This window comes from Pseudonaja textilis, chromosome 14 (assembly GCF_049901715.1).
Source record: "Pseudonaja textilis isolate UNSWEBS1 chromosome 14, rPseTex1.2, whole genome shotgun sequence".
Lineage (NCBI taxonomy): Eukaryota > Metazoa > Chordata > Lepidosauria > Squamata > Elapidae > Pseudonaja > Pseudonaja textilis.
In genome coordinates, this window is record NC_142003.1 from 2,639,504 (window position 1) to 2,658,138 (window position 18,635).

The 18,635-nt window shown below is 46.1% G+C and overlaps 1 protein-coding gene across 3 annotated transcripts in view; it reads right to left on the reverse strand.

Moving 5' to 3' along the window:
- Positions 1-18,304, reverse strand: part of TTYH3 (tweety family member 3) — a 52,986-nt gene extending 34,682 nt beyond the window's left edge. For 2 of the 3 annotated variants that reach the window (XR_015739577.1, XM_087912899.1), the window contains exon 1: positions 17,901-18,243. Coding sequence is in view for 2 of the 3 variants with exons in the window: in XM_087912899.1 (XP_087769025.1) it covers positions 17,901-18,044 (144 nt within the window). In the remaining variant the exon portion in view is untranslated. Of the gene's footprint in view, positions 1-17,900 lie in introns of all 3 variants that reach the window. The other variant, XM_087912900.1, reaches the window with a different exon arrangement.
- Between the last annotated feature and the right edge of the window lie 331 nt (positions 18,305-18,635).

Genomic DNA, 18,635 nt, shown 5'->3' on the forward strand with positions numbered 1-18,635 from the left:
CATTCCTTCTTCTCCCTTTTTTTCTTCCTACTCTCTTCCTCCTTCCTTCCTTCCTTCCCTCCCTCTTTTTCCTTCCTACGCTCTTCCTCCCTCTTTCCTTCTTCTCCTTTTTTCCTTCCTCTCTTCCTCCCTTTCTCCTTCTTTCCTTCCTTCACTCCCTCTTTTTCCTTCCAATTCCTTCTTCCTCCTCCCTCCCTCCCTAAGCTCCCCTTCTCCTTCCTACTCTCTTCTTCCCTCCTTCCTTCCCTCCCTTGTTCCTTTTTCTGCCTTTTTTCTTTCCTACTCTCTTCCTCCCTTCCTTCTTTTTCCTTCCTCTCTTCCTTCCTTCTTCCTTCTCCCTCTTTTTTCCTCCCTCCCTCCTTCTGCCTCCTCTTCCTTCCTCTCTTCCTCCCTCCCTCCTTCTTTCCTTCCTTCACTCCCTCTTTTTCCCTCCTAGTCTTCCTCCCTCCTTCCCTTCCCTCCCTCCTTCCTTCTTCCACCTTTTTTTCTTTCCTATTCTCTTCCTCCCTCCACCCTCCCTTCCTTCCCTCCCTCTTTTTCCTTCCTACTCTCTTCCTCCCTGCCTCCTTCCTTCCTTCTTTTCAAAACGAACAATATGCTTCCTGATTCAAAGCGCCACACCAAATCCACGTAACCCAAAGGTTTATCACTGCAGGAGACGCTGCCTCTTCAAGGCTTGAAGGCATTTTATAAACACAGACAGGTGAGATAACCTCCTGGAGCGGATCCAAAGGCAACTGAAAGAAGGACTTTTGAGGATCCCCAACTCAGGGAAGTGCAGAAACAAAAGAGCCAAAAAAAAAGAGAGGGGGGAATGCCTCAAACAAGAACTGGAAATGTGGACATCCTTAAGACCTCATTTTCACCTGGCTCTGGATCCAGGAAAGACGTCCATTCTTTGAATGGAGTGAATGGAACAGAGTGTTTACTGGCCAGATGCCCTTCTTATTGCCAGTGTGGAGTTTTGTTCAGCTTTTTTGTTGTTGTTGTTGTTGTTCAGTTGTGTTCATTAACCACAATGCTCCATCCTTGTTGTTAGGCGGAAGAAAACTTCTGTTCTTTTAATAACAAGGAAATGAAGAATCGGGCTGTTCGCACAGCTCAGTCACACATCTCTCTTGAAAGGCTCTAAATTAAGGACAAGGCAGTATTTATTTCAGCCTCAGAGAAAGTTAAAAAGAAAAATCCACAGCTCCTGAACGGAAAGCCTGACGTCTCCTCTCTTTATACAGTCATTAAGATGTAAGCAGGACCCTAAGTATTTGCTGGGGAGCAGAAAGAGTCCAGAATTCAGCCACAAAGAGGATCCAGCATCACGGGGCCTTTGGCCTTTTCATTTCATGTCATTATTTTCCATTGCTTTTTCCTCCAACTTGCAACATTAAGGAAGAATGACGAGTCAAAAAGTGATTTCGCCCTAGAAAATCCCTTAAGAGGTAGGAACATCTTTTTGGGAATCGTATTTTGAACTGGGCTGCCCGTAATTTTCTCCTTTTATTTATATATAAAAAAAAAACATGCTTAGGTTGATCCTGATGTTGACACAGCAAAATATTTGGAGCTTTAAGGGACATTAGAAGGAAATATCTCTCTTTCTCATCTATCTATCTATCTATCTATCTATCTATCTATCTATCTATCTATCTATCATCTATCTATCTATCTATTTATCCTATCTATCTATCTATCTATCTATCTATCTATCTATCTATCTATCTATCTATCATCTATCTATCTATCTATTTATCCTATCTATCTATCTATCTATCTATCTATCTATCTATCTATCTATCTACCTACCTACCTACCTACCTACCTACCTACCTACCTATCTATCATCCATCTACCCACCAACCAACCCACCTATCCATCTGTCTCTATCATCCTTCTATCCATCATCTATCCAATCCAATCCATCTATCCATCTATCTATCCATCCATCTATCTATCTTGGGAATTTTCAGAGTTATAGATCCAAAACACACCTAGAGACCAGGAAGTTCAGGTAGGACTGAGTTGTGTATATAGGCTGGAAAGGACATTGTTACCTGAAATGTGCAATACAAGTGTGATTTTTCCTGCAACACACCCTTAAATCACGCCACATTCCTGCACGAAACTGAGCACTGACCCATCAATTCTCCAGGTTAAGAAGAAGCCCAGATGCCATCCTGCAGGGATGCTCGATATTTTACACAGCCAGGAAAAACAAACCTCCTCTCTTTAATTTATGGCAACGCAAATCACAATTCACTGCCCTGGCATGAAAGCTATTGATCTCCCTTGAGAAACTCAGTCATGTATTAAAACTGGTCAGGTAGGCGAGAAAAGAGCTGGATGTGAATCTTTCTTGACCTGGCGGAATATCGAACACCCCAAGAAGGAAAAAGAACCCAGGAAATGAAGGGTGAAAATACTCACTAATTACAGGGATTGATTTGGTGGGACTGAAGGTTTAACCCTAACGGAATGCAGGTGTGAGTTGTGGCTGATAAAGAAATCCTAAGAAACAGGCCGCTTTGGGATTTTAAGAGACCTGGACAAACGTTAGAAGGTGGTTTTGCACAAAGTCAAAAAATAGAGGACTGGGTGAAGAAAGAGAGCAATGTTATAGGCCAGAGAGTGAGTTTCTCAAAAGACCATGATGAACGATGAACGGTTGCAGGAACTGGGCCTGGCTAGTCTAGTGAAGGACCAGGGTGACAGGATAGCGGTCTTCCAATATTTGAGGGTCTGCCACAGAGAGGACGAAGGGATCAAGCTATTCTCCAAAGCACCTGAAGTCCAGATAAGGAATAATGGATGGAAACTGACCAAGGAGAGATTCAATCTTGAAATAAGGAGAAACTTTCTGGCAGGGAGAACCATCAACCAACAAAACAGAAGTTGCCTTCAGAAGTTGTGGGAGCTTCATCCCTGGAAGCTTCCAAGAAGAGACTGGACTTCCATTGGTCAGAAATGGTGTAGGATCTCCTGCTTGGGCGGGGGGTTGGACTAGATGACCTACAGTCCTACAAGGTCCCTTCCAACTCTGTTTATCTGTATCTGACCAAGCTTTACAGAGTTAGGAGACCAAAGATAAATCGTATTTTCTCTTCTATCATTTGTCACTTGGAGAGAGGCCAGTTGGATCCATCCTAAACTGAACCATCAAAGCTTCCCTTTGTCAGGCGTACATACAGAAGTACCTGACTCCAGCAAATATTTTTAGAAACGCAACTCATGCATCTCAAAATACTTTTTTTCCCCCCCCTGCACCACACGAATAATTCACAACTGGGCGCAGGTGCAAAGAAATCTGTCGTCGTGCAGAGTTGCAAGAAGAGCATGTCGGTGTGGCATCTCTCAAACGGTGTGCCCCGAGTCGCATCTCTGATACCCAAAGAGAAGGCCTGAAGTCCATCCTGGGTTCCGTTTCTGGTTACGGGTGCAGGGTAGACCTCGACTTACGACCCCCAATGGAGCCCGGGATTTCATGCGGCTAAGCAAGACACGGCTAAGTGAGTTTTGCCCCATTTTAACCACTTTTGGGGGCAGAGTTGTTAAACGAATCACTGTGGTTTCTCAGTTAGTGACCGGCTGTTAAGTGAATCTAGCTTCCCCATTGACTTTGCCTGTCGGAAGGTCGCAAAGGGGGATCATCTGACCCCAGGGACACTGTGACTGTCTGTTCTGACCCAGGCTTCGTCCAACGTACTTAATCACAAACTTGTTTTAAAAGCAAAACCTATTTTATTGCAATGCTGGGAACTGTTTTCATTCCCAGCCAGAACTAATCTTAAACAGTCCCCCCAAGATAAGCACCCACCTCTCAGTGCTGTGAAATGCGGCCAAAAACAGAAGTATCAAATGAACTAGAAAAGAAACCAGCCAAAGTACAAAGAGCTTCAAGAATGAATCTGAACTAAATGAACGACTTTGCTTCCTGCAAAGGTTTCGTCATCTTTGCCTGTCTTTTATAACGCATGGGAGGGCCAATCACCTTCAAGCCTTACTCCCGAGTTGCCCCTTTTGTTTCAGCTGCTCTCACCTTCTAGCAGCTCTGAGCAAGCACGCACTGGGAACAGGCTCCCCTTGTTCCTTTGCCTCGCTGCTGCCAGACTCCGGAGGCTCCAGAGGCAGCACCCCACTCCCCGATGGTCCTGGCCCCATCCCTGCATGGGATGCAGGACCCTTGTCCAACTCCTCTCCAGACTCCCTGCCTGGTCCCTGTTCTTCCTCACTGTCCAATTCCGCTGCCGTCTGCAACAACTGCCGGCGAACCACAACACCATCATAAATATGAGTTGGTTGCCAAGAGTTTTGATCACCCGACTGTGGGGATGCTGCAATGGTCGTTAAGTGTGAAAAATAAGTCACTTTCAGTGCTATTGTAATTCTGAACGGTCACTAAATGAACTTGCTGTAAGTTGAGAACTACCTACACAGCCGATTCAAGTATAAGATTTGTATATTAAATGAGCAGTCCGTTATTCTTCAATTTTACGCTGGGGTTAATCTTTTCACCAGACACCAAGTTTCAATTCTTTCTGTTTATTGATTTGATATCCACCTTTATTATTTTTACGAATAACTCAAGGAGGCAAACTCCCACAATACTTCTTCCTCTTCTTATTTCATTTATTTCTTTATTTAGAAAAGTTCTATGGCCGCCCAGTCACCCTCAGTGACTCTGGGCAGCTTAAAAAATAAAAAGCCAATATACAAAAATTAAAAATAAATCAATAACCCCAGCCCTCTGGCAACAGCAATCGGTCAAACAAGCCAAATATTTTCCTATTTTCACTTATTTCTCTCTCTATGGGGAGGGCATATTATCTACGTGCTTTCAAAGTGGGTTTTTGACATCCAAACACTATTTAGGTCTTGTTTCCTAAACATGAGCTTTTCTGATCAAATGATTTTCTTTCTTCAGGCCTGAATTCTAGTCTATTCCAACCCGTGGAGAGAGAGAGAGAGAGAGGGAGGGAGAGAGAGAAAGGTGAAAAAACCAAAACGCCAAGGCAAACCTTTGAAATTACATAGAATTATCTCTGATCATATGCAACTGTAATTTCAGAGGATATTATCTCAATCCAGCCATTTTCTCTGTAGCAATCCCGTCCTCCTTTCTAGGATGAGCCAGTGGAATTCACCGCCAGGACTTAGAATGCAAAAATCAAAAACTTTTGCCTGCTTCAAACAGCCTCGTGCAAAAAAAAATTTTTTTTTAGTTTAGTTATGAATTAATACTATAGGATACAAAAATATCGATAAAGGAGAATATTTGTAGCCCTGACCTTGTTTTCTTGCAGACGTCGGGTACAAAAATAAGACACGAAAATACAAAAGAAAATAGTAGGAAAGACAGGGAGGAAAAAGAGAAGGAAAAAGTGTGGAAAACGAAAGAAAAGGGGTTGATTTCCGCTTCCCTTTGCTGCAGTAGAATAAAATAACAACATCAAAGCTCAACTTTTTTTCTTTGATGTCATAGTACAAACCAAGCCATTTCTACAGCAACAAACCTATCTAACTACTTACAACCAACCGTCATAGCAACTCCAGAATCATGGAATTCAAATTTGGGCATTTGGCAACCCAAATAGGCGTTTACAACAGTTGCATGCAAGCTCAGACCATTCCCTCCATCTTCCAACAAGCAAAGTCATGGAAGGATTGCGATTCACTTAATGACTGCAGAGATCTGCTTAATGACCATTACAAAAAGGCTCACCAAAACAAGAAGGGAGGGAAGAAGAGAGAGCAGATACAAAAATACAAGTCTGAAATAGAGAGAAGGGGAAAAAAAAAAAACCCGGAATATGGAAATTGTTCAGAAGCTTGCTTTCATATTCCGCACAAATCCATTTATTAAATCCTGAAAAAGGCCTCTTGTTCCATTTTTATATCGGCTCAGTGAAACAGTCCACATTTCTTTTCCACCCCACCACCAACCCCCATTCACCATGAATTCCACTGTTGACAGCAAAAATCTGGTTGAATAGCTTTTTATTTCCTCGCTGGTCCTTCCACAACTGCGCACAAATCTTCGTTCCTCTTTTGTTGGTCCACAACTTCATGCCACAGAGAGTAGGAATTCTCCACTGGAGACACCAAGGCTACTTTGCCCAGTTATTGCAAAATTATGTATTTATTTTTGGGATGGTTCTATTCAGTGGTGGGACTCAATTTTGGTTTTACTACCGGTTCTGTGGGCGTGGCTTGGTGGGCGTGGCAGGGGAAGGAGCCTGTAAAATCTCCAGTCAGAGGCGGGATTGGCTGGTTCTCCGACCTACTCAAACTTTCCGCTACCGGTTCTCCAGAAGTTGTGAATACCACCTCTGGTTCTATTTTAAATCAGGGACGCGGTGGCTCCGTGGCTAAGACACTGAGCTCGTCGATCAGGAAGGTCGGCAGTTCGGCGGTTCGAATCCCTAGCGCTGCGTCACGGAGTGAGCTCCGGTTCCTTGTACCAGCTTCTGCCAACCTAGCAGCTCGAAAGCACGTAAAAAAATGCAAGTAGAAAAATAGGGACTCCTTTGGTGGGAAGGGAACAGCATTCCTCCGTGCGCCTTCGGCGTTTAGTCCTGCCGGCCACATGACCACGGAGACGTCTTCGGATAGCGCTGGCTCTTCGGCTTTGAAACGGAGATGAGCACCGGCCCCCTGGAGCCAGAAATGACTAGCACAGATTCCTAAGTTGTAGGAAGTTTGTGTCTTTCTCTAGTTGGCTTTCTTTCTTTCTTTCTTTCTTTCTTTCTTTCTTTCTTTCTTTCTTTCTTTCTTTCTTTCTTTCTTTCTTTCTTGTGTGTGTTTCACTCAGGCTTGGCGTGCAGAGGACTTTGAATCATCATGTGATTCATCCGTGTTCAAGGCTCTGCACAATATTTATTTTTTCCCCCTCGGATGATTAAGCAGCTTAAAAATAAACTTGGAAGCCTTGAGAAGAGCGATGAGGGGGGGTCCATCTGTATCGCAGATGGCCACCTCTGTCCTGCCAGATGTGGATCGCTTGGGAGCCCAAACAAACCAATGGTGAGCCACCCTGGGAAATCCAGGATGTCCCTCTTTTATTTTATTTTACTTTAATTTTATTTTGGGGATTTACACAACAGGCTGTGAAGCCAAGAATTCAACATGGAAATAAGGAGAAATTTTTCTGACAGTGAGAACAATCAACCCATGTAACTGAAGTTTTCTGTTGAAGGATTTCTGCTGTTTTAAGATGATCCGGCAGCTACGACGAACAAGGTCCACATTTTCAGAAATCGGAGGAGAGCAGAACAATTGTGTTGTGAACTTTCGAAAAAGGCATTGTGGAGTTTCTTGGAAGGAAGGAAGTCTACGAAGAGGGGCAAAAAAAAAAAAAACTAATAGAAAAACAAGGGCACCTCTGTCCAGCAAAGAAAAAAAAAATTTTTTGCACCCGAAAGCTTCCGTTTTGCAAATTAGTTTTTCCTTAAATTGTCTGGGTCGAAATTCACATTGTTCCATGATTTTCAAAGCAAAACTACTGAGATGGTTCCAGATTTCTTGTTTTTGAGGCATGGAAGAAGTCCCAACATAAAACAGCTCCAAGGAAATGGGATCCCCGCTGGGACTGCATTTTCCTTTTCACCCCAAAGGATTTACCGGATCCAACACTTCCTTGGATTAAAATTTCAATGGAACAACAACAACAAACAAACAAAAAAGGTTAAAAAACACATCACAATAAAATGTAAAGTCTCCAAAGTAGTACATGAATCGGCCTGTGCTTGCAACGACACATACAGGTAGTCCTTGACTTACAACAAAACCGTTTGAAATTTCGGTGGCACCGCTCGCACTTACAACCATTGTAATATCCTAAGTCACAGGATCAAAATTCAGGGTTTTTTGGCAACTGACACTTTTTTTGTTGTTGATGGTTGCAGCATCCTGGGGACACAGGTTTGCCAATTGGATTCGTTTAACGACTGCATAATTCATTTAACAACTATGGCAATTCAAAGGCCTTGCTTAGCGACAACACATTTTGGACTCCATTGTGGTCATAAGCCAAGGACTAGCTCTACTGTAGTCACTTTAACTAGCCCTGGTTAGCAGAGATTGTGTGGCCACCCAGTGCCACATCAGGAGACAAACCAGTTTGAATGCCGTTCATCGAAAATTAACCCTGAATATCATTGCAAAACACAGCAACTCCCAGCGAAAAGGTGGAAATTTCCAGAAATGTCTTTTAATACCTTTCCACAGTGCAAAAACAAACAACAACAACAGATTTTATCAGCAGTAATAGAAATGGGCTCTGATTTCTGGAAAGCTATTTTTAATTTTTTTTTTAAATGTGTAAAAATTTTCCCCTGGTTCAAACTGAGAGAAACAGTAAAAACAGATGCTTGGAAAATTCAACTTCCTGCTGAGATATCGCTTTCCTGTCCACATTACACAGCCCCAAAACAATTCAATACGAAGAGTAACCAGAGAATACATTAAGTGGTTTCCCTTTCTCGAAATATGCATTTGTTCGCATGCATCACACAGGGAACCGAAAATAAGACAAATGAGATTACATCATATACTTTTTTTTTTCCCTTCAAGGCCTCTTAAATTGCTATAGAAATAAAGGCCAGAAGCTATTAGAAAGAATAACGCCGTTTATTGCTAGCAACAATTGACTCTACTATGTAATTACTTCGTTGGAGTTTGAGCGACTCACAACTCTTCAGGCGCTTTGCCTTCAGCTCCATGACACAATAATTGGTATTATTGGCTCTAAAAATATCTCGTGCTATAAAGGCTGGATCCAAAAGAGCTACCCAAGATTCAGATATGGGTCCTCTGGAGATAATCCTGGATCACAAATATTCCTCCCTGACTTTAGTACTTTACAACTGCTTCTTCTTCTCTCCCCCAAAACCAGTAAGAAGGAATTGGAGCTACCAAGAAATAAATATAATAATAATAATAATAATAATAATAATAATAATAATAATAATAATAATAATAATAATAATAATAATAATAATAATAATAATAATACAACCACTAGTCTGAAGATGGCTTGTATTGCAGATTTCATGGCTCTGATAAATGTTTTGGGTCCTACAAGCCCAGATGTTTGCCTTCAACCAACTTTTGTTGGTGAGAACATTTTTTGGGTGAGAAGACAAGAGATGAAGATAGCAACATGGGCCAAACTATTCCAAGTGAAGCTTTGAGAAACTCTTCCTTCCAAGGTGACCCATTTGGAAAAGGTTATGGGAAAAGGACACACACACACAGAGAGAGAGAGAGAGAGAGAGAGAGAGAGAGAGAGAGAGAGAGAGAGAGAGAGAGATGGTATTACAGTAGAAGTTGCACCCAATACAAAGTTCACAGGAATATGACAAACGTTTATTGCACCAGCTGTTTGTTGACCTGGAGATATGAAGACACTCCCAAGCCAGACCAAAGAAAGCAAATACAAGTCGTATAGAAAGATTTGTGTGTGTGTCAGAGCTGCAACTGATCAGAGCAACTCATTGGGTTGAGGACTGAAGTCTTGCCCATCTAGGGAGAGAAAGGTTTGGGGTGACTGCCCTACGGGGTGGCGACCTGGGTTGGGAAAGTCCCTGCCTGCAGAAGATCTGACACCAATTCCTGGTGAAGTCCCCACTGCAGAAAAACACGCATTGCTTAATTCTGGGGTCCTTGGTTGCTTGGAGCTTGGCTGTTTTCTTGCATGACCCAACTAGGTAACATCAACAGCGCTAGAAGTTTGCTCAGAGAGAAAAGTCCATTCTCTTCTAGCACTGATGATGTTACCTAGTTGGGTCATGAAACATCTGTAAGAAAATAAAAGCCAAGCTTGGAGAGCACCAAGGACCCTTCAGTTCTCCTCCTCCTCCTCCTCCTCCTCCCTGAATCCCCTCTCCCTTCTAGCACTGATGATGCTACCTAGTTAGGTCATGAAATATCTGCAAGAAAACCACCAAGCTTAGAGAGCACCAAGGACCCCACAGTTCTCCTCCCCCTCTCCACAAAACCCCCACTCCCTTCTAGCACTGATGATGTTATCTAGTTGGGTCACAAAATCTTTGGTTTCTAAGAAAAGAAACCAAACTCAAAAGCACAGTTATCTTCCCTATTCATGTCCAAAACCTGAAATAGTCCTCCTTTGAAATAAATAAATAAATAGATTCAGTAACAGTCTCCTTACAACTGGGCTAATTTTGTGAGCCATTGTGATAAATGCTAACAAGCAAGATATCAGCCAATGGAATCCCTAAAGCTTCTGTGTCTGTGCCTGTAATTTTAATTATAGCCAGCATGTATTCTTGTGCAACTGAGCTTGATCTTAAATATTTCCCCTCGCTCTCTTTTTCGGTTTTTTTTAACGGGAACCTGGTGATTCACTGTAGTTTTATGCTGAGACAGATGCTCCCGTGACAGGACGGGAACCAAGTGTGCACCATTGCTTAACTAACCGAGGTTCCTAACCAAGATGAGCAATCTATCAAGAAGCTGGCCAGCCTTTCACCCATGCAATAGAATAGGATAGGATAGGATAGGATAGGATAGAATAGAATAGAAGAGAAGAGAAGAGAAGAGAAGAGAAGAGAAGAGAAGAGAAGAATAGAATAGAATGGAGAATAAAAAAGAAAATAGAGAACAGAATAGAGAATAGAATAGAATATAGAGAAGAGAGAATACTATTTCAGACAGGTAGCTGTCCAGTCTCTTCTTAAAACCTCCAATGATAAACAGAATTAAAATTAGAAGAATCGAATAGAATAGAAAAGAATAGAATATAGAATAGAATAGAATATAGAGAAGAATAGGAATAGAATAGAATAGAATATAGAAAAGAATAGAATATAGAGAAGAATAGAATAGGAATAGAATAGAATTATAGAGTTGGAAGGGACCTTGGAGGTCTTCTAGTCCAACCCCTGCTCAGGCAGGAAACCCTATCCCATTTCAGACAATTGGCTATCCAATCTCTTCTTAAAAACGTCCAGTGTCGGAGCATTGTATAGAGCAAGTCTAGCGATGGAGAAATCAGGGCTAAACAATGTTAAGAACACACAAACAGGGATGTCCTTCACTTACAACAGAGTTGGAAGACACAGAATTTCCATGGCTATACAAGGAGGTGGTTATGGGAGTTGGCTCCAATTTTACCACCTTGTTGTTGTTTTTTTGACAAGGTTTATAAGCAAATCACAAGAGTCGTTATACCAAATCACACTGATAAATTCTGAGCAAATCTGGCTTCCCGCATTGACTTCGTTTGTGGGAACCTGGTTAAGGGAATTTTGCCCCATTTAATGAACTTTCTTTCTGCCGTTGGTAAGTGAATCTCCATGGTTGTTAAATTTAGTAACATGTTCGTTAAGTAAATCTGGCTTCCCATTTGACTTTGCTCATCAGAGGGTGGCAACCGTCCTAAGTACATGTCAGTTGCCAAGCCTCTGAATTTTGATCTCATGACCACGGGGATGCCATAACGATTGTAAGTACGGAAAACAGCCATCAGTCACTTTTTCAATGCCACTGTAACTTTGGTCACTAAGTGAACTGTCATAAATCAAGAACTGCCTGTATTTGGGAGGGATGCGAATTCCAAATCAAACCGGAACCCGAATAAATTGCCCAAATATATAATATTAAAGCGAAAAATGGTGCAAGAGAAACTTCAGATTATGCATTCCAGCGTGCTTTGTTCACATTTTCCCCCACCCACCCCAAAAAGTTGGAATCTTTTTTATCAGCTACCACCACATTCAAATTGTCGACAGTAGCAGATTGATAAAAGTCCTTCCCCCGGAAAATTGGAGGTTGGGGAAAAAAACATAGGAAAGTTGAATTTTCCATCCCCTTAAAAGGGAGGAACAAGGGAGGTTGGAAGAGTCGACATAAAGAAATGGATCTCCCAATTATTAAATTGCAAAAATTGCTAATTATTACATTGCAAAAATTGCTAAAAAGGCAATTTTTCTAACATTTGGCAACTTTTAAGACCGGTGGACTTCAACTCCCAGAATTCCCCAGCCAACTATGCCTGCTTTTTCTCTCACTTAATCTCCTAAAGTGGAGAGAGATTGCAGAGGAAGGGATTACAAGAGAGTAAGCTATGCTGGCTGGAGAATTCTGGGAGTTGAAGTCCACCAGTCTTAAAGTTGCCAAGTTTGGAGATCTCTGTTGTAAGGGGATAAGCTTGTTGAAGCAAGATGGGGGTCATTTGAGTAAAGGTTTTTTAAAAAAAAACTTTTATAAATTTGTTTTTTTAAAAAAACATCCAGGTTCGTAACAGCTTTTCCTTAATAATCCAACTATTGCTTATCCAGGGACAATTTTAAAGTCTCTCTTCGAGATCTGGCCAATATTTCGAACTTTTCCAGCTACCCTCAGTGATTCTCAGGAACTGTCAAGGGTGCTGAAAAGATTCCTTAAAACGCCTGGAACACAACTGCAATTCCCAGGATCGTTTGCAACCAAGGACCGGCGGCGGCGACGAAATAAACCTGAAAATAAGTCAAATGTATAAATCCACGCAACCCGCCGCAATGATAAAAACAGATTCAGCTGGAACAGATGTAATCTAATTCCAACTTTTGCAGGACCAGCGAAATCCACCAATGAAAATTCCAGAAGCAGGAACAGACAAACCGTGCCAAGAATTATTCTGTGCCTGAGGGTCTCTCAAGCGAAGTGAGGAAAAAGACACAGCTTGGCGGGAATTTTTATGCTGAAGTTTCCATACCCAGAACTAGGAAAAGATTACAAGGGTGGAAAAAAAAAAAAAACAGGCCATTTTGGGCTTTTGCAAAATAATGTCCTGGTTTGTTTATTTCGTTTCATTTGCCTTGTCCCACATTTCTACAAATACTAACAACACATCCAACAACACATCAGTCCTAACAACACATCCAACTCAGAAGTATGCTGACTTACCTTAAAAGAGATATCCTTAGTGGTCTCTGAGCTTGGTTGTTTTCTTGCAGACATCTCATGACCAAATTAAGTAACATCATCAATGCTAGAACAGGTTTGTATATAAGTAGGGAGCAAATTCTTCCCTCTTCTAGCACTGATGATGTTACTTAGGTGGGTCATGCCAACGTCTGTTAGGAAAACAACCAAGCTCAGAGACCCCTAAGGACCCAACAGTCCTCCTCATCTTCCTCCTCCCTGCAAACCCCCCTCCCTTCTAGCACTGATGATGTTATCTAGTTGGGTCATGAAACGTCTGCAAGAAAACAACCAAGCTCTGAGACCACTAAGGACCACGCAGTCCTCCTCCTCCTCCTCCTTGCTAAGCCCCTCCCTTCTAACATCCTTCATTTTCCACCCCAGTTACAAATATTCTCCTCTATTGCTACCCCAAAGATAAAGAAACCAGGTCTCTTGTGTTGACACACACCCAGAGAGCCCGTGTGTACTTTAACCTCTCCAGCGTGTGGTCACAAGGACGGGTTAATAAAAAGAGAAAGTGGTTATGATTAACTCTCCTGTTCCGAATGGTTTTGCCTGCATTCTCAGTGACCTCTTTGCTAAATGAGGCTTTCTGTTGTCTGGTGCTCGGAGCACGGAAGGACACAAAACTGGAACAAAGAGAGACCTGAATGCAACATAGCAAAAGTCAGGCAATCACCCCAAGGGGCGACACGGTCCTAAATCAAGAACTAGTATCTCACTACTGAATACAAGAAGGAGGGAGGGAGAAAGGGAGGCAAAAGAAAGAGAATAGGGAGGGAGAAAGGGAGGAAGGAAAAAGAATAGGGAAGAAGGAGGGAAGGAAAAAGAATAGGAAGGGAGAAAGGATGGATGGAAGGAAGGAGGGATGGATGGAAGGACGGAAGGATGGAAGGAAGTAGGGAAGGAAGGAAGGAAGGAAGGAAGGAAGGAAGGAAGGAAGGAAGGAAGGAAGGAAGGAAGGAAGGAAGGAAGGATGGAAGGAAGAAGAGCAGGAAGGGAGGAAGGGGGAGGGAGGGGAGGAAGGAAGGAAGGAAAAAGAATAGGAAGGGAGGAAGGATGGAAGGAAGGAGGGAAGGAAGGAAGGATGGAAGGAAGTAGGGATGGAAGGAAGGATGGATGGAAGGAAGGAAGGATGGAAGGAAGAAGAGCAGGAAGGGAGGAAGGGGGAAGGGAGGGGAGGAAGGAAGGAAGGAAAAAGAATAGGAAGGGAGGAAGGATGGAAGGAAGGAAGGATGGAAGGAAGTAGGGATGGAAGGAAGGATGGATGGAAGGAAGGAAGGATGGAAGGAAGAAGAGCAGGAAGGGAGGAAGGGGAAGGGAGGGAGGAAGGAAGAAAGGAAGGAAGGAAAAAGAATCAGGAAGGAGGGTGGGAGGGAGGAAGGAAGGAAGGAAGGATGGAAGGAAGAAGAGCAGGAAGGGAGGAAGGGGGAAGGGAGGGGAGGAAGGAAGGAAGGAAAAAGAATAGGAAGGGAGGAAGGATGGAAGGAAGGAAGGATGGAAGGAAGTAGGGATGGAAGGAAGGATGGATGGAAGGAAGGAAGGATGGAAGGAAGAAGAGCAGGAAGGGAGGAAGGGGGGAGGGAGGGAGGAAGGATGGAAGAAAGGAAGGAAAAAGAATCAGGAGGGAGGAAGGAAGGAAGGAAGGAAGGAAGGAAGGAAGGAAGGAAGGAAGGAAAAAGAATCAGGAGGGAGGGAGGAAGGAAGGAAGGAAGGAAGGAAGGAAGGAAGGAAGGAAGGAAGGAAGGAAGGAAAAAGTGACTAGAAATCGGAGTTTGCGTTTGCAGTCGGAGAAGGAAGGAAATGACTTGGGTTGCAGGAGGAATAGGATGATGTAATTTATTTAGCCCTTCACATCGGCAAGCAATAACTCCAACCTCCATGATTTACAGGGGCTTCACGAGTCCTTCAAAGGGTCTACAGAAACCTTTACCAGAGCTGGACAAACAGACAAACCTTAATTAGGGAGGGACACCTAGAAAGGGGATTTTTGAAACAACATTTGGGGGGCTTTAAGCCAATCCCGTTCACCCAGAGGTTGAATGGGGCTAAAATAAAGATGCTGGAGGCCAGAAGCGGCACCAAGGAAAGGGGGGTTATTCCCCAAAGGGGGAAGACCTCGGAGGACCCACACACACACACACTACAGCTCCCTACCTTTTGGGATATTTTCATTTGAGGGAAGAGAAGATCTCTATCGATCTCTACCCCCCCCCCTACACTGAAACCGTTGCAAGGCTGAGCAAAGGGGAAGGAAGGATGAAAGAGAAAACGGGATACTGGAGGAGAATAAATAAAATAAAATCAAATAAAATGGCTCATCGTCGTCGTGAATCCGTTAGGAGGGAAGGAAGAGGCAAAGCACGCAGGGAAAAGGGAAGCCCCCCTTCCCGCCTATCCTGCCCTCAAGCCTCCAACTCTGCAATATTCTTTGGAGGGGGGGGGGGTCGGAGGAGGGATCCTTCCAGCCATTTTTAAGCACCAAATTCCACCAAGGAACCAATTTTTTTTTTGCAATTCTGTTGGAGATGCGGCTGGCTTAGGAGGCAGAGTAAAGCCCCTTCCCACTCTCCAGCCCCTTCTCCATTTTTTTTGAGGGGGGGGGAGCAGGCGGTGCTGGAAGGCCTGGCTGGAGCTGGGGGGGGGAGGGGGGGAGGGAGGGATGGAGGCAAAGGCTGGCAGGGCAGGTAGGCAGCCATGGGCGCCCCTGCTGCCCCCTTGGCCGATTTGCCTGCCGGCCTGCGATGACGTCCATCATGACGTCATTTGCAACACACACACACACACCACCCCCCAAATTCTGCACGTGTTCCCACAGGCCGCTTGCTGCAGACTTGGCTTGGGGATGCAGCCAAAAGAGGAAGCGAGGCGGAAAGGAAGGCCAGGAAGGGGGTTCAGCAAGCAGGATTTGCTCTCCTCCTTCCTCCCTTCTTCTATTTCTAGCTCTCTCTTTCCTTCCTTCCTCTCTTTCTTTCTCTCTCTCTCCCTTCCTTCCCCTTTTCCCTCCTTCCCCTTCTCTTTATTTATATTTCCTCCCTCCCTCCCTTTATCTATATTTTCTTCCTTCTACTTCTCCCTCTTCCTCCTTTCCTCTTTCTTTTCTTTCTCTCTCCCTCCCTCTTTCCATCTCTATTTCCTTCCTCTCTTCCTCTATTTCTTTCTCTTTCTCTCCTCCTCCCTTCCTTCCCCTTCTCTTTATTTATATTTCCTCCCTCCCTTTATCTATATTTTCTTCCTTCTACTTCTCACTCTTCCTCCTTTCCTCTTTCTTCTTTTTCTCTCTCTCCCCCTCCCTCTTTCCATCTCTATTTCCTTCCTCTCTTCCTCTATTTCTTTCTCTTTCTCTCCCCCTCCCTTCCTTCCCCTTTTCCCTCCTTCCCCTTCTCTTTATTTATATTTCCTCCCTCCCTTTATCTATATTTTCTTCCTTCTATTTCTCCCTCTTCCTCCTTTCCTCTTTCTTCCTTTTCTTCCCCTCTTTCTATCTGTATTTCCTTCCTTCTCTCTTTTCCCCTCTTCTTTCCATTTCTTTCTTTTCTCTCTCTCTCTCCCTCTTTCTACATTTCCTTCTTTCTCTTTCTCCCTCTTCTTTCCCTCTTTCTTCCTTTTCTTCCTCCTTCCCTCTTTCTGTCTATATTCCCTTCCTTCTCTCTTTCCCCCTCTTTCTTCCTTTTCTCCCTCCCTCCCTCTTTCTATCTATATTTCCTTCCTTCCTTCCTTCCTTCATAGAATAACAACAGGACCTCAGGTTCCCTCCAGGCAGACTAACAATGGCAGCTCTCAGAGACCCTCCCCCACCCACTCCCCCTCCTCAAACCCCAAGGCCTCCCTCTCTAAGGGGGGGGGGGGTTCTTGGGAATGCTACAGGAAGGCGGCTCTTCCAGGGAAGCAGAACCAAGCGGGGAATTCACACACAGGGACTGGCCATGCTCCAATTCAACCTTGGAACTGGGGGAGGGAGGCAAACCAGGATGCAACTAACCACCCCTGGGCTTTGGGGATGGGTCCTCTCACCAGCCGCTATTTCCGGAAGGGGGGGGGGAGAAATAGGCGGCTTTCAGAATTCAGAGACCCCCTTCAGTTTCCCCTCCTCCCCCTCCCCTCCTTCCTAGGGAAAGACTAGCCAGGAATCGAGGTTAAAGCAGCGCTTGGGAGCGGGAGGGGGAGGGGGGGCTCCCGGGCAGAGATGAAAGGGAAAGCAGCAGATCAGGAAAGGCTTGGGGGAGGGGGCTCCAGGGGAGGGGAGGAAACCCCCGACCCAGTTGCTTCTCGGGTCCCCCTCCCCGCGAAAAGCAGCTTTGGAAAGATCCGCGGGGGCCGGGAGAAAAGTTTGGGGAGGGAAAGGAAAGAGGGGGGCGAAGGGAGAATCGGGGCGCCGCACGTAACACCGGGCGGCGGGAACCACGCAAGACGGCGAAGGCTTCACACACCCCCAAATAGAAAGAATCCCCCCCACACCCAGGAAGCCCCCCACCAGGCCCCATCGCTCCCAGCCACGGACCAAGGGGGTTGGGGGAGGAGAGCCGAAAGTCATCCGGCTGAGCTGGCAGCTGCAAAGGAGGCTGGCTGGGGAGGATGGGTCTGCAGCTCGGCTGGGGAGGATGGGTCTCCCTCGCTGCTGGGGAGGATGGGTCTCCCCGTTCAGTTGCAATGATGGGTCCCCGCTTAGCTGGGGAGGATGGGTCTACCCGCTTAGCTGGGGAGGATGGGTCTCCCCGCTCAGTTGCAATGATGGGTCCCCGCTTAGCTGGGGAGGATGGGTCTCCCGCTTAGCTGGGGAGGATGGGTCTCCCCGCTCAGTTGCAATGATGGGTCCCCGCTTAGCTGGGGAGGATGGGTCTCCCCGCTCAGATGGGAATGATGGGTCTCCCCGCTCAGTTGGGAATGCTGGGTCCCCCGCTCAGCTGGGGAGGATGGGTCTGCCGGCCCTCGCAGGAGGGGCCGAGCGAGGGGAGCCGCCGCGACCCCGCCGGGCTGACCTGCTGGTACTGGGCGTCCTCAGGCCGGAACTCGTCGGGTGCGGCCTCCCAGCTCAGGCTGAAGTGCGGCAGGCGATGCAGCAGGTTGACCCACCAGGGCGGCGAGTAGCTCACCCCCGCCGCCGCCGCCGCCGCCGCCGCCATCCCCTCCCGGCCTGGCAAGAGGAGCGAGCGCCCGTGGCCCGCAGCTGGCAGCGCCGCCGCTTCACGCCCGCCCGCCGCCGCCGCCGCTCCCTGCGCCTCCTCTTCCTCCTCCGGCTGCTACTCCGGCCATGCGCCCGGCTGAGCTCCGGCCGCCCCGGCCGCCGCCCCGCATGGCCCGAGCGCCCCTCCGCCCCGGCCGGCCGGCGCTCTTTGTTCGCCCGGAGCCTCGCCTGCTCCGCCTCGGCCGACGCGCCGCCCCCGCCGCCTGGCACCGCCCGGGAAGCGGCAAGAGGAGGAGGAGGAGGAGGAGCCGGGCAGCCCGGCTGAGCCCAGCGGCGGCGGCGGGGAGGGAGGGAGAGACCCGGACGCCCCCCGCTCGCCTGCCCGGCCTGCCCTGCCTTGCCCGCCCGCGGGGTCTGCGCCCGTAGCCGGCGGGGGTGGGGGGGAGGATGGCCAGGAAAGAACCGGGGCGCCTTTATGGGGGGTGGGGGGGAGGAGAGGCTCCTCGTGGCCCGGTCGCGGGTGCCCGAATGCCTTGCCGGACTTGGGTAGGAGGGCGGAAGAGACGATCTCTTAAGGTCCCTTCTTCTT